Here is a 23,351-nt window from a genome sequence, read left to right as displayed (position 1 = left end):
AGTGCTTATATTATTTTTGAAGTCTCAAATTTATTATCTAACCTTAGTGTACTAGAAGAAGAGCAATATAGACCCAAAGCACACAGGAGGAAGAAAATAATCACAATAAAAGCAAAAATCAATGAAATTTAAAATAACAGAGGAAAATCAGTAAAAAAAAAAAAAAAAGACGTTACACAAAAAGAAGACTACACACCAATTCTCTGCGTGACTATAGTCACAGAACTCCTAAAAAAAATACTAGAAGATCAAATCTTGCAATATACAAAAAGGATAATGCATCATGACCAAATGGGTTTATTCTAGGAATGCAAGCCTGGTTCAACATTTGAAAGCAGCCAATGTAATCCACTGTATCAGCAAACTGAAGAAGAAAACCCGATGACCATATCAATACACACAGAAAAAGTAGTATACAAAATTCAGCATCCATTTATAATACAAACTCAGTAAACTAGGAATAGGCAAAAATTCTTCAATCTGATAAAGGGCATCTCCAAAAAATCTTACAGCTGACATCATACTTAATGTGGAAGGACTGGGTGCTTTCCCTTAGGATCAGGATATACACTCCCACGTTCCTATTCAACACTGTACTGGAGATTCTAGCTTGTGCAATAATGCAAGAAAACAAAAATACATATGGGTTGAAAAATAAAATTGTCTCTATTTGCAGATGGCATGATTGTCTATGTAGAAAATCTCAAAGAATTTTTAAAAAATCTAGAACAACAACAAAAAAGATCCATTGAGTTTAGCAAGGTAACAGGATTGTGAGACTGTGAGTCTAACTTTTTCCATCATGAAGCCCTTACTGCTATGCCCTTGGTGTGAACCGTGCTCATAAAAGTTATACAGTGACTACGGGTAAGGTGGTTAGAACAATAGGTGGGAATGGCTTGCTGATTACAAAGAAGGGATCTGATGATCAAGTGCTAGTATGGCAATAGCTGGTCCAGTTATCTGCATCGCAAGACCACCCAAAATAATAACAACTGCCATAAGTAGTGACGTTAATCCGTGTCTTAGCAATTGCTTCTTGGCTTTTTCCACTGCTTTATGTGACTTCTCTGTATAAACTTGGGCTCGACCAGGAGGTGGTGTGGAGAAGCTTTGCACACAGTTCTGGGTCACTGCCTGCCCAATCCAGTACCCTGTAGGTAAATTACCCTCTTAATTAAAACTCTGCCGTACTGCATGGAAGTGACTGCTTCATTTTTCAGTCTCAAGATACCTTCTCAGTTGGGTGGGCATTTTGTCTTTTGTCCACTTTCAGACAAGGATACCAGGTCAATATACCAAAATTCATCATATTTCTGTACACTAGCAATGAACAACTTGAAATTGAAATAAAAACCAGAATTAAGAATTTAATTTTGCATTAAGAATTTTTTTTTAAACCATGGAAATACCTAGCTATAAATCCAACAAAATTTTGCAAGATCTGAATGCTAAAAATTATAAAACACTGATGAAAGGAGTCAAAGGAGGTATAACCAAATGGAGAACTATACCATGTTCATGGATTGGAAGACTCGATGTTAGTAAGATGTTAATTCCCCCCAAACTAACTTATAGATTCAATGCAATTCCAAAAAAAAAAAAAATCTCAGCATGATTTTTTTAAAGCTATTAATAAGCTCATTCTAAAATTTATATGGAAAGGTAAAGGAACAGAAAAAGAATGAAACTGCAGAACTCCCACTTTTTGATTCCAAGACTTACTATTAAAGCAACAGGAATTTAGAACAAGAATCCAAAAACTGCACATAGCAGGGTGGTGGGTGTGGGGGGTGGGGGGTAGCGGGCAGCAAACATGGCCCAGCTGCCTATTTCCATAAATAAAGTTTTACTGGAACACAGCATGTCCATTCATTTACTTACGATGTATGGCTGCTTCAACGGCATAGTTAATAGTTGCAACAGAAACTGTGTGGCCTGGGCTGGCCTGTGGCTCACTTAGGAGAGCATGGTGCTGACAACACCAAGTCAAGGGTTAAGATCCCCTTACCAGTCATCTTTTAAAAAAAAAAGAAAGAAACTGTGTGGCCTGTAAAGTCTAAAATATTTCCTATTTGGCCTCTGTCAACCCTCGATCTAGACAACGTGGTATTGACAAAAAGACAGACGTGTTGACCAGTGAAACGGAACACAGAGTTCAGAAATAGATCAGCATGAATATGGCCAACCGATTTTATTTATTTACTAAGCTGCAAAGGCGACTTAATGAAGGAAAGACAGCTTTTTCATGAAATGGTGCTGGAACAACTGAATATCCACATGCAACTACAAAAGGTAATTCAATCCTTACCTCACACCATCTACAAAAATTAACCCAACATGGATCATAGACCTAAAAGTAAAACAAACTATGGAACATCTATCAGAGAAGAGCTTCTGTGATAATCAAAAACACCACCCATGAAAGAAAAAGGTGGTAAATCGAACTTTATCAAAATTAAGTTTTTCTCTTTGAAATGGTATGGAGAATAAAAACATGAACCACGAACTGGGAGAAAACATGTTCAAATCACATATTTAATGAAGAGCGTGTATACAGAATATATAAAGAACGCTCAAGATTCAACAAGAAGAAAAAGAAACAATCCAAATTTTTAGAAATGGGCAAAAGACGTGAGCACTCCATCCACCAAAGAGGACATATGGACGATCAATAATCGCAGGAAACGATGTTTGCCGCCACTCGTCATTAGGAAACGCACATGAAATCCACAACGAGATATCACAACACAGGCACGAGTATTTAAATGGCTAAAATAAAATATAAAAACTAACATTACCAAGTGCCACGGAAGCAGTGTGAACTCTCGTATATTGCTGGTGGGAATAAAAATGGTACAGCCCATGGGACAAGGGTTTGGCCGCTATCCAATTCCCATGTGTTCAGGGGACCCAAGTGAAAAACGTGCACTCACACAAAAGCCTGTATGTGAATATTTATGGTGCCTTTATTCATAATCCCCCAAACTTAGAAGCAATCTACCTATTCTTAAACTGTGAATGGGTAAACATGCACCCAGTGGAATACTACACAGCAGTGAAAAAGGAAAAGGCTGCTGTTCCACACGGCAGTGTTGGAGGAGTCTGCAGCACATTCTGCTGAGGGAAAGGCACAGACTGAAAAGGCCACATCCCCTGTGATTCCATTTCTACAGCAACACTAGGGGGACAGACAACAGATCAATGGATCTGGAAAAGGCAACAGATTAACAGATCAATAGTTACTGGGGTTTGGGAATGAGGAACGAGATTGATTGTAAAGGGGCACAGGGGGATTTGTGGGTGGGATGACGGATCTGTTCTGCATCTTGATTGAGGTGGTGGTTGTGTGCGTGTGTATGTTTGTCAAAACTCACACAACTGCACGCTACAAAGGCAAATTTTGCTGTATGTTAATTATTCCTTAATAAAAGGAAAAGAAAGAATGGAAAAAAGGCCAGCTTAAGACCCAACCAAGACTTAGTCACTGAAGGGAAGATCTCACAACTTCCTCAGACACTCCAGGTGTGAATGTGAGCAAGAGACAGGGAGACAGAGAGAGGCAGAAACAGTGACAGGTGGATATGTGTGGTCAGAGGGACCAGGCCCTGCACGACCTGCCCCGTCCCCAACCTGCCCTCCCTCCCGCCTCTGTCCCCCCCCTCTCTCTGCTGCAGCCACACGGGCCTCCTTGTGTTCCTCCCACACGCAGGCTCGGTCCTGCCCCAGGACCCTTGCACAGGCTGTTTCTGCTGCCTGGAGCATCCTGCTACGATCTCCTCATGGTCAGCTCTTCCTCAGCCAAGTTTCTGCTCAAATGTCTCCTCCTCTAAAAGGCCTTCCTGACTTTTTTCTTTCAAAAGTCCCAACCCAACTATCTTTTCACCCTGCGTTATGGCACTTATTGCCACCTAATATTAATTCTTTACTTATTTGGGTTTTTTTTTTTTTTTTTTTTTTTTTTTTTTTTTTTTTTTTTTTTTTTTTTACATTCTTTCTACACTAGAATGTTTACTCTTTGAGGGAAGGAAACTTTGCCTGTTTGGGTCACTGCTGTGTCCCCAGTGTCTAGAACAGTGCTTAGCGCATAGTGCATGTGGTCAGCTGGATAATGCCCCCACCCCAAAGATGCTCATATCCCGATTCTTGGAGCCTGTAAATATGTGGCCTTAAAAGAGAGTCTGCAGGGCCGGCCCGGTGGTGCACTGGATAGTGCGCTGCTTGGGAAGTGCGGCGGCGCTCCCGCCCAAGGGTTCGGATCCCACATACCTAACCGGCCAGCCCTAGGGTTGGATTATTCTAACCTTGTAAATAAGATACCATGTTGTACGTTATGTTTTCAGGACTTGTTTTTAAATGTAATGTTTTCTCGCTAAAATTCGCTCCTCCTGCATGTTGCAGTGTATGGTCGGCCCAATGATGGCCCCAAAGATGTGCCTGTCCTGGTCCCCAGGACTTGTGAATATGCTACTTTATATGGCACCAGAGTCGAGGACCTTGAGATGGGAGGTCGTCCTGGGTTACCCGGGGTCCCAGTGTCCTCATGGGGTCCTCATAAGAGGGGGCAGGAGGGTCAGAGTCAAAGAGACTGGAAGACACTGCGCTGCTGGCTTTGCAGATGGAGGAAGGGGCCACGTGCCGAGGGCTGTGGGCACCTCTAAAAGCTGGGAAAGGAGGACACGGGTCCTTCTCTGGAGCCTCCAGAAAGGCCCAGCCCTGTCGACACCTTGATTTTAGTCTTCCAACCTCCAGAACTGTAAGGGGATAAATTTGTGTTTTTTTAAGCCAAAGTTTGTGGTAGTTTTTTATAGCAGCAATAGGATATAAATACAGTAGGTGCATAAGAAATGCTTGGGGAGACAGTAAATGGAGGCACTCATATACCCATGAGTGTGTTCCTCTTCATTGACAGGTACCCCCTGTGCCCACCCCCACCATGCAGGCCTCCTGGGCACACCCAGAATTATACCCGTGTACTCTCACTCTGACAACCCAACAGCCAGAGTCAGTAGAGCGGCCCTTAAAAATTTCTGCCTTTGTGTCTTCTCAGTGTAGCATGACACTTCCTGCCCCCTGCGGTTGGGCAAAGCCATGAGACTAGTTTTGACCAATGATCTGTGAGCAGAAGTGATGTATGTCATTTCCAGGTTGACACATTAAGTGCTGGCCTGAGACCCTCTGAGGCTCTTCTCTGCACCCTGGCATAGCACCCAGCAAAGTTGGAGGTGGTGGCTGCTGTGTCGTGGGTTCCTGCGCTACCACAGTGAGCAGAGCCTCCCCATCAGACTCATGACGGACACACAGTGTGGGCAGAAATCAAACCTGGGTGTGCTTGAGCCACTGACCTTTTGGGCTTGTTTGTGATGCAGAATCACTGACCCAATTTGTATCCAAATCCAGACACACACAAGGTATACATATACATAGTAGTTTTCCAGATGTGTGCACACACGGATAGACACACTCAAACTGGCCATGCCAGCTCCAAAACGTAGATGGCCCAGACCCTGTCCCCCACGGGCAGAGGAACGAGAACAGCTTCCACCAGGTTTCTGTTGCTCCAGCCCAGCTCTTTTCCTGGGCTCCTGAGCTTTGGGTTCACCCCTTGCTACGGACTGAATTGTGTCTCCCCCAATGTTGAAGCTCAATGTGGCTCTATTTGGAGATGGGACCTATAAGGAAGTAACCAAGGTTAAATGAAGGCATAATGGTGGGGCCTGATATGATAGGACTGGACTGGTGTTCTTATAGGAAAGGACACTAGAGAGTTCCACCTCTCTCCCTCCCCCATGTGAAGACACAGCAAGAAGGCGGCTGTCTACAAGCCAGGAAGAGAGCCCTCACCAGAAACCAAATTAGCCAGCGCCTTGGTCTCGGACTTCCCAGACTCCAGAACTGTGAGAAATAAATATCCATTGTTTAAGCCACCCGGTCCATGGTATTTTGTTATAGCAGCTTGTGCAGTCTGTCTAGCCCCAGAAAAAATTGGCTAGATCTGACTGCATCCTTCTCTTGCTCTAAATCCTTCCATGGCTCCCCATTGCTCCTGGGACTTGAGGATCCCATGCCCAGGATCTCGCCACCTCTCCTCATCCATATTCCAATCACATCCATGGTCATTTTCATACCTCCAGCCTTTGCACCTGTAGTTTCCTCTGCTTGGACCTCTGGCCTCCCTGAAGCACAGAGAGCCTCTGTCTGTGTTTTCCACTGGGCACCCCTGGCAGAGACAGGGCAGGACATGGAATAAGAATCGCTGATGAAGAAACTGAGGTTCAGAGACCAGTGATCTGTTCCAGGTCAGCAATGAAGGTGGAGGTGTGGACCTCTGGTCTGGTTGTATTAGTCAGCTATTGCTATGTAACAAATTGCCACACACTTAGTAGCTTGAAACAACCCACCTCCCAGTTTCTGTGGGCCAGAAATCTGGACATGGCTTGGCTGGGTCCCTCCTTCAGGGTCCTTCTAAACCCCAACTGCAGAATGGCCCTCCCAAAGATGTCCACATCCTAATGGCTTAGGTGGGTCCTCTGTGCAGAGCCTCCCGAGTGAGGTGTCATCTGCTCTGTGTTCTCATCTGGAGACTTGACTGGGAGTGTATCTGCTTTGAAGTTCATTGGTGTTGTTAGCAGAATTTTTCTTGCAGCCGTGGTACAAAGGACCCCAGCTTGTTACTTGCTGTCTGCTGGAGTCTGCCCTCAGCTCCAGAGACCACCTGCCATTCCTTGCCATGTGGCCTTCTCTGTTGGCAGCTAAGGACATGGCATTTGCTTGCTCAAGGCCAGCAGGAGAGTCTCTTGCTACAGTCTGCTGAGACAGAACCTTATAAAGTGTAACCTAGTTCCTTAAAAAATTAAACATAGAATTACCATATGATCCCAAACTTCCTGGGTATATACCCAAAAGAATTGGGGGCAGGGACTCAAACAGATTTGCACACCCATGTCTGTAGCAGCATGATTCACACCAGCCCAAAGGTGGAAACAACTCAAGTGTCCATGATGGATGAATGGATAAACACAGCGTGGTCCATCCACACAGTGGAATATGACTCAGCCATGAAAAGGAACGAAGCTCTGACACGCGCTGCCACGTGGATGGACCTTGAACAGATCATGCTCAATGAGAGACGCCAGACACACAAGGACAAATAGGTTATGATTCCACTCATAGGAGGTCCCTAGAGTCAGATCCACAGAGATAGAAAGTAGAATGGGGGGTGCCAGGGGCTGGGGAGGGGGATGGGAGTGAGTGTTTCATGGGGACAGAGACTCAGTTTGGGGAGAGGAGAAAGTTCTGGAGAGGACGGTGGTGATGGCTGCACAGCCATGTGAATGTGCTTAATGCCACTCAGCTGTGCACTTAAAAATGGCTAAGATGGTAAATTTTATATTGTGTGTATGTTGCCACAATTTTTAAAAAAACGCCACGGGGTTGGGCCGAGCCCGTGGCGCACTCGGGAGAGTGTGGCACTGGGAGCGCAGCAACGCTCCTGCCGCGGGTTCGGATCCTATATAGGGATGGCCGGTGCGCTCACTGGCTGAGCACCATGCGGGCGACACCACACAAGGGTTGCGATCCCCTTACCGGTCACGAAAAAGACAAAAAAAAAAAAACAGCAACCTCATCGTTGGACTAACATTCATCCCCTTTGCCACATTCTATTGGTTAGAAGCAAGTCACAGGCTTCGCCCACATTCAAGGGGTGGGGCTTGTGCAAGTGCTGGAGGCCTGGGCGGGTGTTAGGGACATCAAAAGCTACACGGTGCTCTTCCCTGCAAGAGACAGACCTTCAGAATTCATCCTCCTGAATGCCGAGCCCAGACCCTGGCTCATGCCCTTCCCACTGCCAGGAGTGCCCTTCTCTGACCCTCGACGTTCATCCCCACCCTTCGAGGCACCACCTGAATGTCATCTCCCCCTGGAAGCCTTCCACGACCACTGGAGGACTCGAAATCTCGTGTCTACATGGGTTTGCTTGCTCAGGGGAATCCCTTCCCTTCCCTGGGCCTCAATTTCCCCACTGTACAATGGGCCCAGTGATGCTCTTTCTGAAGCTTTGTTGTGAGGGCCAACGGGTTGTCAGAAGCCGGGGCTCCAGTCATGAGACATTCATTCATCATTCACTTATCTGACTTTTATTGAGCACCTGCTGTATGCCAGTCCCTGCACTGAACTCTGGGGACATAACAAGATCAACGTAGACCCTGATCCTGCCCTCGGGAGCTTTGGTATGATGGGGGAGACAGACATTAGGTAGATAATTATATACAGTCCCATATTAAATGGCAACGATGACAAATTCTGCCAAGGGAAATTTTGGGGGGACCTGGAGTCATCGAAGCCACACCGTTAATCACCCAGAAGCCCAAGCAGCCTCTTTCTTTTATTTAGTCAACCTGTGGTATGTCCACACAGCAGCCACAGGGAGACTTTAAAAAATACAAATATGATTGCTTGAGCCCCCTACCCCTGATCTAACCCTCTCCAGTAGCTCCCTATTGCTTTTGGGATAAAGACCTACATTCTCACCACATCTCTGAGGACTGACGCCTGCACAGTCAGACCCTTGCTAATCTCCCACCTCTGCTCGCTCCAGGCTCCCCCTGTGAGTGGAAAGGAGGTGAGTGGAAAAGAGGGCAGGGAGTTGATGGGGACAGGTCGTGCAGGGCCTGTGGGCTGTGGGAAGGACTTGGGCTTCTACCCAGAAGGAGGTGGGAGCTATAGAGGGCTGTAGGCAGAGGAGGGACAGGAGTTGACTTAGGTGCTCACAGGCGCCCCCTGGTGGTTGCTGCGGGGAGGACAGACTGTGGAGGGTGAGGGAGGGACCTGGGAGACCAGAGCGGAGGCAGGTGGGCGATGATGGGGCTGGACTACGATGGAGGCAGGGGAGTGGGGAGAAGCGGGCGCATTCAGGACGGAATGTGGGAGGCAGAGGTGACAGGACTTGCTAATAGATTGGAGCAGGAAAGAAAGGAGTCCAGACACCTGGAAGGATGGAACCGCCATCCCCTGAGATGTGGACGACGTGGGAGGAGCAGGACTGGGGACCAAGAACACAACTTTGTCCTGAGGAGCATCGTCTTGGAGATGTCAGGTGGGTTCATAGATCTAGGTCTGGGGTTCATTTGAGGCTTTGATGGGGGACAGACAGGCAGAGAAAGACCAGGCCCTTGTCCCTGTGGGCTGGCTGAGGGCCTGGAGTTCGGTCTGAACCCTGCTCCCCACACTCCCTGCACACCCATCCACCGTCCTACGCAGAAGCCCCCCGTCCGGGCCCGGGAGCTGTCCGCGACCCCTGGTGCTGAAGCTCCAGTTGGAAGCAGCGATTCTGGCACCCAGGCAGGAGGAAAGTGCCTCATGTGTAGTGACCAACGCATTTCTGTATTTTACCCAGGAGGGCAAAGCTATTTCGGCGTCATTGCTCTGCGCTAGATTCTGTGCTCCACACACCCCAACCTCCATTTTACAGATGTGCAAACTGAGGCCAAAGAGAGGGGGGAGATTCGGTTCTAAACTCCCTTCTCTATGACAAGTGACTGCGCCTTTAAGGATTACCTAATGCGTCACTCCTGACGTCACCATCACCTAGGCTTTGGAGACAAATCGGAACTCAGGCTGTGGATTGGCTGACGGCCTCATGAATATGTAGATCACCGCCATTTCCACCTCGCTCCCGTAGGCCCGGGCAACAAAGGGGGCGGAGAGGAGGTGGAGCTGGGGGCGGGGCCGGAAACTGCGGGGACGAGGGGTGGGAATATTAGGGGCGGGGCGAGGCGCTGCGGGCGTGGTCAGGAGTTTTTGTACATTTCATTCCTTGCTGTGTCCCCAATAGCTACAACAGCCCCTAGCACACAGTAGGTGCTTAATCAATGCTCATTGACGCCCCAACCCAGTAGCAGTGATGCCCGAGTCCTATTTTGCCCTACAAGGTTATAATGACAAGGCTGTTATTTGTGTACGTGAACTAATCTTGATCTGCGTAGCAATTCTGGATGGTGCTTACTATTGTGAGTCCCATTTTACAGATCAGTAAATTGAGGTTTGGAGGGAGAATGCAAGGTTCAAGGGGATGCAAACCTTGGGTTATTCAGCAAATATTGAGGACCCAAAGGTGAGCAACTCCAGCCCCCCACCCCCACCCCCGTCAACTCCAGGGTGGGAAGGGGGCGTTCCTGACTGGAGAAAGGGCAGGTGCAAAGTCCTGGCAGCTGGACCACATTCAGTCTGGAGAGAAGAGAGGCACAGGGGCGAGGCCAATCCTGCTGGCTTTGGGAGATGGCCCAAAACGTTTAGCCGGGGTAGCTTTCAGGTCCCAGCAGAGAAGCCGGGGGCCCCCTCACCACCTCCCCCAGCCCCCAGTGCAGCACGTGGCTCATCTTCGGGGCTCAGTCAATGCTCGCTTCATTTCAAACGAAGGCTCCAATACTGAAAGAAGGCGTGGGTTTCTGCTGTCCCCTGCTGGTGGCTTGGGGCGAAGCCTTTGGAAAGCGAATGTTCAAGTGGTGCTTTCTGCGGGCCAGGAGAATGGGAGGCAACAGGGTGTAACAGGCACAGGTTCTAATCCTGCCTCCACCACATACCAAGTGTGTGGGCTCGGGCTCCCCTCTTCTGCAAAGTGGTAGAAATAGGGCTGGCCTGTGGCTCACTGGGTGAGTGTGGTGCTGACAACACCAAGTCAAGGGTTAAGATCCCCTTACCGGTCATCTTAAAAAACAAACAAACAAACAAACAAACAAACAAAGGGGGAGAAATAATCAAAACCCACCTTGCTGGTTGTGGCAAGAATAAAAACCGTTCATCACAAGCAGCACATAGTAGGTGCTCAAGAAATGTAAGGCTTTATTGTGTGGCTGTAGCATGCTCCGGGGGAAAAGAACCTGCTCAGAGTTGTAAAGAGCAAATTGTGTTAAATGTAGGTGCTTTCCCTTAAATACCTCCTGTCCTTGCCTTTTCCCTTCTTTCCTTTTTTTGAAAAAAAAAAAAAAAAAAGTATACAAATTTCTAATTACCTAAAGAATGAATTAGCATTACTTTTTATTATAATAAATTATATATATATATATATTTACGAATAAACATTAGTATTAGTATTAATAAATGTGAGGGTCATGGAAATAGAATTAAAAGGTAATACGAAGCTGGCTGGTTAGCTCAGTGGTTAGAGTGCGTTGCTGGTAACGCCCAGGCCCAGGGTCCAAGCCCTGTACTGGCCAGCTGCCAAAAAAAATTTTTTAAAGGATAATACAAATCTTTCCATGAACATTTTGAAGACCTCTCATATATATTAAAAAATCTATAATAAATTATGTTTGCCTTATTAATAAATTTTTAATTTCCTAAATAATATACATACTTTCCTAATGAACATGTTCACCCTGGAAAGGTTGCAAGTAAGACTCAATGCTGCGTCCAGGCTCCCGATTCTGCAGCCCCCAAAGCCACACTTGTCATCCTTCTGGTGGATATACCGTTAATCCTTTCCTCTCATTCCTACAATCACACACATGTCTCCGGACAACATATGGTATCTTTTTAAAAATGGATCGTTTCCTACTGTGAGTATTTCCTGGCAACTCTCTTGTTTTCATCTCACCACATGACTTGGGGGTGATTCCAATCTTTTTATCAGCTGCATAGTATTCCGCTGGGGTGGCCACCTTTCAAGGTGGCCCCAATGACTGCTGGTGTTCATGTGCTTGTGTAATTCCCTTCCGCTGAGCATGGGCTGGACTCAGTGACTCCCTTCTAACAAAGCAGAAGTGAAGATGTGTGATTTAAAGACAAGTCGTATAACACAGTGGGCTCTGTCTCTCTGGGATCACTTGCTCTGGGGGAAACCAGCCACCATGCTGTGAGGAAGTTCAAGCAGCACTATGGAGAAGTCCACATGGTCGGGAATGGAAGCCTCCTGCCAACAGCCACGCAAGGCAGCCAGCTTGGAAGTGGCTCCTCCTGCCCTAGTCGAGGCTTCAGATGAGGCAGCCCAGGCTGACAGCTTGACCGCAACCTCAGGAGACACCCTGAGCTGAAACCATCCTGCTAAATTGGTTCAGGATTGTTTCTGACCCACAGAAACTGTGTGGGTCATATAATAAAGGCGTGTTGTTTTAGGCTGCTAAATTTGGAGGGGGTGGTAATTTGTTATGCAGCAACAGCTAACTGGTGTATAGGACTTAGCCACTTACTCCCAATGAACACTTATAGACAGAGAGCCTGGAGTTTAAGTCCCTCAGGTCACTCACTCTCTCTGGGCCTCAGCCTATGGACTTATCAGGTGGGGATGTTATTAATAGAACACACTTTATGGAGTCATGGCAGATTAAGTGAGCTGAGTCACATAAAACACTTAGACCACCCACCAGCCACCAACAAACAAACAAACAAACAAACAAAAGTTTAGACCATTGCTTTCTGATTAAACTTTCTTTTTTTTTTTTTTTCCTTTTTGTCTTTTTTCGTGTCCGGCAACGGATCGCAACCCTCAGTGTCGCACCCGTACTGGACCGGGACCGGCAACGGGATCGCAACCCTCAGTGTCGCCCCCGTACTGGACCGGGACCGGCAACGGGATCGCAACCCTCAGTGTCGCCCCCGTACTGGACCGGGACCGGCAACGGGATCGCAACCCTCAGTGTCGCCCCCGTACTGGACCGGGACCGGCAACGGGATCGCAACCCTCAGTGTCGCCCCCGTACTGGACCGGGACCGGCAACGGGATCGCAACCCTCAGTGTCGCCCCCGTACTGGACCGGGACCGGCAACGGGATCGCAACCCTCAGCCCCGCGCCCACCCCTCGCTCAGCCAGTGAGCGGGAACCGGTCTGTATGTGGGATCCGAACCCTCGGCGGGAGCGCCACCACACTCCCAGGCGGTGCACTGTAGCAGTGCGCCACCGGGCCGGCCCCTGATTAAACTTTCTGCAGTGATGGACAAATGACTACTGAGCCCTTGAAATGTGGTTTAGTGTGACTGAGGAATAGAATCTATAATTTTATTTAAATTTAAATTTGAATAGCCACATATGGCTAGTAGCTACTGGATGACACAGGCTTGAAACGATGTGTGGCAACAGTAAGCGCTTAATAAATGCTTGGTAGAAATATTATACTCCAGAGGGCCAATTTATGGCCCACCAGCAGTGCGGAGGTCACCCAGGCATCCTCTTGGCACCTGAGTTTGATCGTGCCTCTTACCTGCTCAAAGCCCTTCTATGGCTCCCCATTGCCCTCAAGAGAATGCCCAGATCTGCCTAATCTCATTTTGATTACAACCCTTAGCACATCCTGGAATTACTTTTTCTTGAAGGGGGGAGATTCTTTTTGGTTTTTGTCCATCTTCTTCCTAGATGGGGGCCTTGGGAGAGTGGGGTCATGATTCCACACACAGTAGGTGCTTAATAATGAAAGAACCTACTCCAGGCCCCGTGGATCTCTGCCTCTTTGCCCAGTACTGCTGTCCTAGCCAATCATCCCTGAAACACACAAGGTGTCCAGCCTCTGAGCCTTTGCCCAGTCTGTTCCTTCCACGCAGAAAGCCCTTCCAGGCTGACTCAGATTCAATCTTCCAGCCGTCACCCCAACTCAGCCTCATTCTCTCTGTGGGTGCTGGAGCAAGGCACTTCAGGTCTCTGAGCCTCAGTTTCCTCAATTGTAAATTGGGATGAGTTGTCAATATGATGAAAAGAAGTGGTTTCTGAGCGGGATACTAAGTAACTCATTAAACCGAGTGATTAGTATCACTCCTGTGAATTGTGAGAGGCTCGGCTGGGGTGTGGCCATCTGTACCTATTCACACTCTATCCCCTGGAGGCCAGTGTCCCCCACCCTGAGTCTCAGAACTTCTTAAAAATCTTTTTCTTCAGAGGGACTTTGAGGCCTCCACTGGGTTTGGGTAGGGGGAGGCTGTAGGCATTTTTTTTCCCCCAGCCAAAGCCACATCTATCTTCCCACTCTCCCCATTCATTCATTAAAACCCCCCAAGGTTATGCAAGGCCAGCCTTGTCTTCGGGCTGACCCCATTGCCTGCCTCCTGATGCCCACGTTGCGTCTGGCTCCTGGAGAGTCCGGCTTCTGACAACAGCTAGGTCTCACTTCCCTGCCCCTCTCAATGTCAAGCTGTGCCCTCTGCCTGGACCAGTCTTCCCAACTTCTCCCTAAGCAAGTCTCTACTTCTTCAGTTTCACCTCCTCAGGGACACCCTCCCTAGTGTCCTCAACTGAGTCAGACCCAACTGGGGATTGTCTCTCTCAGCGTTCCAATTCCAGATCTATCGTGTAACACACGTGGGCGAGGATGAGATGTGAGAACGCTCATGCACAGCAGGTGGAAATGTAAGACGGTGTCGTCTGGTGGTTCCTCAAAAAGGTTAAACACGGGGTTGCCATTTGGCCCAGCGATCCCTAGATATACGCTTCAAAGAAATGAAAACATACGCCCACACAAAAACTTGTAAAGCATTATAAAGCCAAAAGGTGGAAGCAACCCCAATGTCCATGATGGATGAATAAACAAACACAGTATGGTCCATCCACGCAATGGAATATTACTCAGCCATGAACAGCAATGAGGCTCTGACACACGCTACCACATGGGTGAACCTTGAACACATCACGCTCCATGAAAAGCCAGGCACAAAAGGCCACACAGTGTGTGATCCCATTTACGTGAAACGTCCAGAACAGGCCAGTCCACAGAGACAGAGAGTGGATTCGTGGTTGCCGGGGACTGCGGGAGGGGGTGGGTACTGACTGCCGATGGATACAGCATTTCCATTTGGGGTGATGGAATGTTCTGGAGTTAGGTAGTGGTGATGGTTGCACATCATGAATGTACTAAATTCACTGGATTGTAGACTTTAAAATGGCTAAAATGATCAATTCTGTGATGTGAATTTTACCTCCATTTTTCAAAATGATACGATGTATTGCGTGGTGTCTCTCTCCCCGGCTGGACCGTCTCCATGCGGGCAGAGACCAAAGCTGTCCCACTTCCAGCCGCGCCCCTGGTGGCCAGCACAGTAGGTGTTCAGTGAAGGTTTGCTGAATTGATAAATGGATGCGTGGAAGATCAGCAAATATCTGCACCCACTCTGCTTGAGAAAGAACTCAGGGGCTGGCCAGCTACTCGGTGGCTAGAGCGTGGTGCTGATCACACCAAGGTCCAGGGTTGGGATTCCCCGTACCAGCCAGACACCAAAAATCAAACAAAACCCTACATTGCTTCGACTTCTGGATGCACCGGGTGGAACCCCACGTAGCAGAACGTCAGACCCTCCTCCTCAGGATACCCGCTCCCGCACCCCCACCCCTGAGTCTGGATTGCTTTCTATCCCAGCCACCCGAGGGGGCCAGATGCACCCGGTCTTCATCCACGACAGAGGGGAAAAGAAGGGGGGAGTCAGCCCTTTAGCAAGTAAAACTTTTATTAAATAAATTTTTAGTTTTTTCAGACCAGAGAGAGGAGTTTGGGACATTAAGACGGCGCTTGCTGCTTTGAAACACGCGACAGTGACAAAAACCTCTCCAGCCACGGGAAATCTTTGACAACGAAGTTCAAACCAAGTCCACCCAAAGTTCCCTCTAAGTCCTTTTCTTTTCTTTCTTTGTGAGTGTGTGTGTGTGTGTGTGTGTGTGTGTTTGTCTCCAAAAGTCAGTTTGCAAGTTGAAACTTCATGAAATTACTCGTAGCAGAAATAAAGTACATCGTACAAATCACGCAGGTCTTCAAGGTGGCGTATAAAAATGGTATTTACAGCCAGTAAACACGGAGCAGAACCGGCACCACAGCACAGCAGCACGCACTCCCAAGCAGCCCCGCGGGGGCATGGCGGGTGCCGGGGACACAGAGGGGACCCCCGCGAGGACTCTCGGCACACGCTCGCACACATAGACGCACAGGACACAGGCACGCTCTAGAGGGTCTTGGAACAATTATCAAACTCTGGAATATCGAAACAAGTTGACCAGATTTTTTTTCTTTTCTTTTCTTTTTTTTTTTCTTTTTCTTTCTTTTTTTTTTTTTTTTTTCCAGGTCAGTCAACACATTTTGGTAGAAACAAAAGGGAACACTGTGTGTTTTGTGTTTTTTTTCCTCTTAAAAAAAATTTTTTTTTGAGCTTATTAAATTATCTGGTGCCTCGTCTGGCAAGAGGCCCGACTGGACGTCCCAACAAACTCGACTCTGTGCTTCAACGTGGATGTCACGGGTTGGGGAACCCACCAAGACCCGTCCTCCCCCCACCCCCCCAAATTACAAAACAAAAATCCATTGTTTTTTAATTTTTTTACCCCCCCTTTTTTCCCTCTTCTCTTTCTTCTTTGTACCTGCTCAGAAAGACCAAAAAAAGAAAAAAGAAAATTCTCTGCAGAGGTATGGAGGTCGCTACCAAGTTTGCTGTCTCTGATACAGGGGCGCTCGGGCAGTCCGGGTTGGGCTTGTCCAACACACTTGGCAATCTTGGTGACAAGACCTTAAATTCGAGGCTGGTGATTCAAAGGCAGGGACATGGCTGCCTGCCCTTGGGAGGGGGCAGCAAGAGGTGGGGGGCTCCCCCTACCCTGCCTGTCCCCGACGGAAAGCTAAGGGCTATTGGTCACACGAGTAAGGCTATGGGGGGTGGCGGGGAGCAGAGAAGGGCTGGGGGAAGCCAGAGGGTCTCTTTTGTGCCTACATCCAGGAAGGAAGGGCCCTGGGACAGGTTGGGGGTGGGGGGTCCGGAAGCTGCAGCAGGACCAGGAACACTCAAGCTGGCTGCACCCAAGGGCCCGTGAGAATCGGTGGTGGGGGCCCAAAGTCCTGGAGGTATATCGTGTTGGCAGATTCCTGGTCTGATGTACCAGCTGGGAGGCGGGGGGCACCGGGCTGGCACTGCCCAGGCCTGGCCAGCCTCAGTCCTTCCTATGTCTCTGCTAAGTGACCGGCCCAGGGTCACTCTCTCTTGGATGGAAGGAAGTCGGAAAAGTTTGGTCCCATGATCTATACTCAAAAAATATATATAGTGTATATAGCTCTATATATATATGCATATATATATATAGGAAAAGTTGTGATTTAGTTTGGGGATGCCACCAAGTTGTGGGGGTAGAAAAGAAATCTCCTGAAGGGGGGGACGCATGAACCCCTCAGCCCCTAACTCAGGAGCCCCATCCCGCCCCAGGACAGACCATGACACCCCCTCCCCACTCGAGGAGGCCCTCAGCGGTGTTTCACATTTTGGCTGGAGGGTTGGAGCCGGGGCAGAAGGGGGAGGGGAGGGCTGGTGTCCAAACTTGGTTGTAATTTACGAAAAAGTCCTGGATCGGTTGGAAGCGGGAAACCCTCCTGGGATGGGAAGGCCCCTCACCTGGGGGAGAAGGGACGGGCGTTAGGGAGCGGTAATGCGGGGACCGCGGGCAGAGGACACCGCCTCCCCACCCCACCCCACCCCACTTGCCCTGGCCCCCATCTTTTCCAAAAGAGCAGAGTCCTGGGGTTCAGAGGCCAAGAAACCTGGCTTTGAAAGGACTTAACGTCGCCGGGCCTGTTTCCTCATCTGGCAACTGGGGACAAATATTTAAGCTTCTTTTCTGCCTCCCCTCCCGCCCCCCCCCATGTTTTTGTTCATTTGTGGTTGGGTCCCCAAGCACTGGCGACAGTGCCTAGCACACAGCAGGTGCTCAGTAAGGACTTGCTAGCTGAGAGTTAGAGCTGAGTGGATCGCAGAGTGGCCTTGGCTTCTCGTCGGCAGTTCCCGCGGGTGCGTTCCCAAGGGGCAGGACCATGAGGCTAAATAGCTAATGTCTACTTGCAGACCCCAAAGAGCCTGAAAAATACTCTGACTGAGCACACACTTCGTGCCAGACCCCAGGCAAGGCTCTTTGATGATGACGGCGATGGTAATTTAAAAAAAAAAAAAGAAAAAAAAAATCAAAATGAATTATATCCAGAGCTCTTTAGGTGGCCGATTCTGGGTTCAGCTGCAAAAAGACCCCGTCGGGCGGCGGGGTGGGCACTTGCTGCTGCCTCTGGGGAGGTGACTTTCATGGGCCCATTTTATAGCTGAGACTCTGCAAGGTGTGGGGTCAGGGGTAACTTTCCACAATGACCCCTTCTTTAGTGTTCATTCCCCAAAGAGACTGTTGATAAAGGTGGTTGCCCTGATAGCAAAGTACACCTGGGTTTTTTTTCTGTTGTGGGGGGAGTTTTGGGGTCTTGGGGTGTTGTTTGCACGATGGTGGGCAGGGCATACATTCCACCTTCTCATCAACCCACTGACTTTGAATGACACCAAATGAGGGGCCCTGCTGGGCGGTCCCATGGGGCTTGGTGGAGATTGGGGAGGGGGGTGGACAGGAACGCTGTGAACAGCAACCGGACATCAGGCATCGTCCCCATCTCCTGCTCTCCAGCCCAGGGTCCAACCTTAGGGGCTGTGGTCTGCGTGGGCATTTCAACGTGGAGAACAGATTCATAGGACAGGACAGAGGCCCCTCCCCACCGCACTGCCCACCCCGACCACACCTGGCCTCTCGGGTCAACTATCCTTCAAAGCCTCTCCCAGGAACGATTCCCTAACCACCCTCTGTATGAGGGCTCCACTTCTCCCTCCCCCAGATCTCACCCTCTGTCCCAGCCCCGACCCCAGGGGGATCAGGGGCATCTTCATCCAGCTCTGTCCCTGCCAACCCAATGTGGGGCTCCTTGTAGCCAGCATCACCCCACCTGGGCAGGGTTTGGAGAAGGGGGAAGAGGGCTGCAGACAAGACCAGGGCTGGGAAAGGGTGTGGGGCCGCCTGGCGGCTCACCTGGGCCAAGCCCACAGCCCCGGGGTGGCTGTGAGCAGGGTCAGTAGGGGTGTCCCGGATCTTTGGGCCGCTTTAGCTGTACTTTGAGCCTTTTCATGCCGATCTGGAAGCCATTCATGGCCTGGATGGCTGTCTGGGCGCTGGCCGGGTTGTCAAAGCTCACGAAGCCTGCGGAGACCGGGGTGGACCACGATGGTGGGCACCGTGGACGTCCTCTACTTGCTCCAGCGCTGCCGCCCTGGCTTCCCGGCTCACGGGGTCCTGGGCGGGTGCGTGTGCACGGGCAGGAGGGTTTGCCAGAGGACAAGCAGCAGCCCTGGCTTTGCTCCTTTGTTCCGAGACCTCTGGGCTTGTATGCCTCTGGGGACGGGGCACTCACTCCTTACCTTGAGGTTTGCTCTGCTGAGACTTCCCACCGGAGTGGAAGACAGGTGAGGTCTTGCGGGCCCCAGGAGGGCCACATTCTCCCTCCCTCCCCCAGGACACCTGCCTTTTTTTTTTTTTTTTTTTTTTTTTGATAGCTGGCCAGTACCGGGATTGAATCCTGGACCTTGATGTTATCAGCACCACACTCTAAACAACTGAGCCAACTGGCCTGACCTGCCTGCATCCTTCTAATCTCTTGATGCAAATCTTTCGCTTCCTCTGAGATCTCTGTATCTCTGCCCACGGGAGATATTGCCTCTCCATCTGACTCTGCATGTGTGTCTTTGTTTCTCTCTTTGTGTGTCTTTGAGTCTTTTCTTTTCTCTCTATCCCTCTTTCTCTGTCTTTTTTTCTTTCCTGTCTCTGTCTCTCTTTTTCTCTTTGTCTCTGGCAGTCTCTCTACCCCAGTGTCTTCCCCGAGGCCATCAGAAATGCTCCAGCCCCACTTTCAGAAAAACCTTCCTTAAGCTTCTAACAACCCAAACTCCCTTCCACCTGCCACCTCCATGGCCCTGCCTCCTGCCCCATACCTCATGGTCCTCAGAGGCTTCCTGGGGGACTATGCAGGACCTAGAGGACCCTCCAGGGGGAGAGGGCCACATGAACAGGCCTGAGGCAGGGAGTAGAGACCCTGTGAGGCTCTGGTGGGAGGTGAGGCAGAGATAGTGGGGCCAAGGGAGCAGGTCCTGTCTGCCCTGCCAGGGCCTAAGGAGAGCCATGGGTAAATCTGGAGCTGGGGACAGGGTTTGATGTCTTTATACCTATTATCTCCCCTAACTCCCCCCATTATATAGATGAGGAAACTGAGGCTCAGAGAATGCATAAGATGCCCTCAAGATCATGCTGTTGAAAGTGACTGGGTGGGCTTTCGTCCACGCATTTCCTGTTCCTGGAAATGGAGGTGGGGGGTCTTGCGCACTGGCAGGGGTCCCATATTTGCTGTGTGACCTCAAGCATGTCCCTTGATCATTCTGTGCCTCTCTTTCCTCCCTAAGTAAATTGGGACAATTCTCCCTTTTTATGGTTGGATGCTAAATGCATACAGGAGGCACTTAATATATAGTCAAGAGCTGAGACCCTTTGTATGGGATGGTGTGGGGTTAAGAGTCCAGATTCGAGGGTCAAACAGGCTGGTTCTAATCTAGGTTCTGTCTCTTTCCTGCTGTGACTTTGAACAAGTTGCAGCCCCTCTCTGAGCCTTAATTTCTTCTGTCTCTGGGGATAAGAAACTCCTCCCTGCAGCCCAGAAGGCCCTGCACCACCTGCCACGTCCCTTCCCTGCCCTCCCTCCTCCCGCTGTCCCCCTCCTCTCTCTGCTGCAGCCACACGCCAGACATGGTCCTGCCCCAGGACCTTTGCACAGGCTGTTTCCCCTGCCTGGAGCGCCTTTTCACCCAGATTTCCCACAGCTGTCTCCTCATCAGGTAGGTCTCAACAAACATCGCCTCCTCCTGACCCCCTGAATAAAGCGTTCACCTCAATCTTATCAGACTTGATTTTCTTAGCAGTCTTATTTTTCTTCACATCATGTAAAACTCCCTGACCTATACACTACGTTTGTTTATTCCTATCCCCTCCCCTAGTCCTGTGCTTCCCAATTCGGCAGCCATGGACCACACGTGGTTATTCACATTTACATTCATTAACATTAAATAACAATTTAAAATCCAGTTCTTTGGTGGCACAGACCACATTTCAAGTGCTCCGTAGCCACATGGCAGTGGTGGCTCCCTTATCAGACAGCGCGAATGTAGAACACTTCCATCACTGGAGAGCATTCTACCAGACGCCGAAGGGATTTTTGTCAGCTTCATTCACAGTTAAGTTCCCAGCACCCGAAACAATGCCTGGCACACAGTAGGTGCACAATGTGCCTATGTGTTGAATGAAGAGTCTTAGAAAGGATGCGTGGGAGGTGCCCGGCACACAGTAGGTGCACACTGCATCTATGTGTTGAATGAAGAGCCTTAGAAAGGATGCGTGGGAGGTGCCCGGCACACAGTAGGTGCACACTGCATCTATGTGTTGAATGAAGAGCCTTAGAAACGATGGGTGGGAGGTGCCTGGCACACAGTAGGTGCTCAGTAAGTGCCCGTTCAAAGTATAAATGTGATATTTTGGACCAGACCTGTCCCGTGGCCGGCCACACCCTCCCGGCACGTCCCAGGTCCGGGGGGCGGGGCAGGGCCGCGGGCAGGGGGCGCCCCCGGCAGCTACTCACCGAAACACTTGCTCTGGTTGGTAGCCCGATCCATAAACACCTTGGAGGAGATGATATTGCCGAAGGGCAGGAACATCTGCGTCAGCTCCGTGTCTCCAAACTCCTGGGGGAGGTGGTAGATAAACAGGTTACAGCCTTCGGGACCTGCAGGTGGGGGAGAGAAAGACATAAAGCCCCCAAGGAGAGGAGGCAGACCCCCCCAGGGGAGGGGCGTGGGTCCGGAGCCTGCAGCTGGCACTTCCGGCTGTCGGGAGAGGGGTGCCCCAGACACCCAGAAAGAAGAGGATGTGGACGGGGTTGGGGAGGGGCGGCAGGGCACACCGGTCCCTTGCCCATGTGACATAATCCTACACTCAAGATACTCCAAACCATTGAGAATTCTCAGGCTCCAGATAATTGACAAAACTCAGATAATCAATCCCTTCCTCCCACAAGCCAAATCAATCCTCATATGCAGACCTCGGAAAATCCAAAACCCCCAGATAACCCCGAACTCTCAGAAAATCCATCCCTAAACCTCCAACTCCAGATCATTTGCAAAAGTCAGATGACCTGGGTGTGGTGAATATAGAAACTTGGTACTATCTTTGCAATAACTCCGTAAGCATAAAACTGTTCTAAAATAAAACCATCATTTAAAAAAGTCTGGTGATCACAGAATAAAAGAAAACAATAATTCCCCGGTCCCAAGCCCCAGATAGGAATGATTCCCCGAATCTTGTAACATTTTCAAAACTCAGATGATACAAAAGTAACAGGTAAAATAAAGCGATACTTCTCCAGTTCCAAACCACAGATATCCTGAAACCACATATAATTATACCAACCGGAAATAATTTGTGTTTAAAAACACAGATAATCCTCAAAACAATCCCCTCCCCCAAATAATCCCCAATGCATAGCTAGTATGAAAGCTATAAATAATAATAGCATTTTAAAACCTTGATTATCCGAAGTCATAAAAAGTGCCCCAAACCTGCTGCTAACCCCAAACCTAAAGATAACTTTCTCCCTCGCTGCCCCAAATAAGGGTAATCCCCCCACCCTCCCGAAATGAATATTCCCCACCCAAGGAAATACAAAATCCGAGATTAGACATTCACACCCACCCCTCACCTTCCTGATTAGGATCATAGCTCTGCTATAATGCTTGTTTTTAAAATGCAAGTCTGTTCCAACGCAATGGACATTTATGGACCAATTTTGAGCATAACATGAATTCTGCATTTGCTATGAGCTATTTCATCCTCCCCCCTCAAAAAAAAACCCCACTCAGTGAGTACAGAAAATTGTATCCAGCTGAACCGAACCTCATAAGAAAACACAAACTGCATGTACACACACCCAAATATCTACCCAACTGTGTAACCAGCTACGCCCTTCCCCGTCTGGGGTTACCACGCTTCGTCTCATTTCAGACAACCCTCCCTCTACCCTTTTACAGTAACTCACATGCTGCACCCCTTTGGGGGCCACCTCCACGTGCAAACTTTGGGTCTTTTCCAAGATAAAGCGCAGTATTTATTGGAGTATTCGTGCATTTCTTAACCATTAAACGTATAAAGCGATACAGTCATTTTTATTAGGTTCCCATCTTTTTTTTTTTTTTTTTTAACCTGTTGCTGACAAAGTTTTGAATGTTGTACCCCTGACTCTCTTCTCCACAATCCCCGTGGTTTGGATTGTGAGGTTGCGCCTACTGGGGTGACTTTTTGCATACGTAGTGTTGCAGTAGCACGGGCTGTATTTAAATCAGCATTCACCCATTCAGTCCAGGTTGAGGATGGAGTTGAAGGGGACAGGGAGTGGGGCACCCAGGCTGGAGTCATCCAAAATGAAACAGTGACACTAAGTGGCCAAGCCCTTTCTGAAGCTCCTGCTGACGGATGATAGGCAAGGTGGTTGGCACAGCCGGGGGG

General features: G+C 49.2%; 2 protein-coding genes across 2 annotated transcripts in view; both read right to left on the bottom strand.

Annotated features, from left to right (window-relative positions):
• Nucleotides 1-15,406: 15,406 nt before the first annotated feature.
• LOC103601376 (CUGBP Elav-like family member 5) overlaps nucleotides 15,407-23,351 on the bottom strand; it is a 39,643-nt gene continuing 31,698 nt past the window's right edge. The window contains exons 9-10 of the mRNA XM_008585779.1: nucleotides 18,786-18,953; nucleotides 15,407-17,344 (exon numbers count right to left, since the gene is read on the bottom strand). Coding sequence (XP_008584001.1) covers nucleotides 18,826-18,953 — 128 coding nt within the window. The 3' untranslated portion in view covers nucleotides 15,407-17,344; nucleotides 18,786-18,825. The remainder of the gene's footprint in view (nucleotides 17,345-18,785; nucleotides 18,954-23,351) is intronic.
• LOC103601372 (CUGBP Elav-like family member 3-B) lies at nucleotides 20,681-22,286 on the bottom strand. Its single transcript, XM_008585776.1, has 2 exons — nucleotides 21,433-22,286; nucleotides 20,681-21,085 (listed from the first exon to the last, which is right to left on the bottom strand). Exons 1-2 carry the CDS (start codon nucleotides 21,773-21,775, stop codon nucleotides 20,991-20,993), a joined length of 438 nt encoding a protein of 145 aa, XP_008583998.1. The 5' UTR covers nucleotides 21,776-22,286; the 3' UTR covers nucleotides 20,681-20,990.

The sequence above is a fragment of the Galeopterus variegatus genome, unplaced genomic scaffold, assembly GCF_000696425.1.
Source record: "Galeopterus variegatus unplaced genomic scaffold, G_variegatus-3.0.2 Scaffold3708, whole genome shotgun sequence".
NCBI lineage: Eukaryota > Metazoa > Chordata > Mammalia > Dermoptera > Cynocephalidae > Galeopterus > Galeopterus variegatus.
Note: the sequence above shows the minus strand (reverse complement) of the source record. Positions and strands in the feature narration are given on the sequence as shown.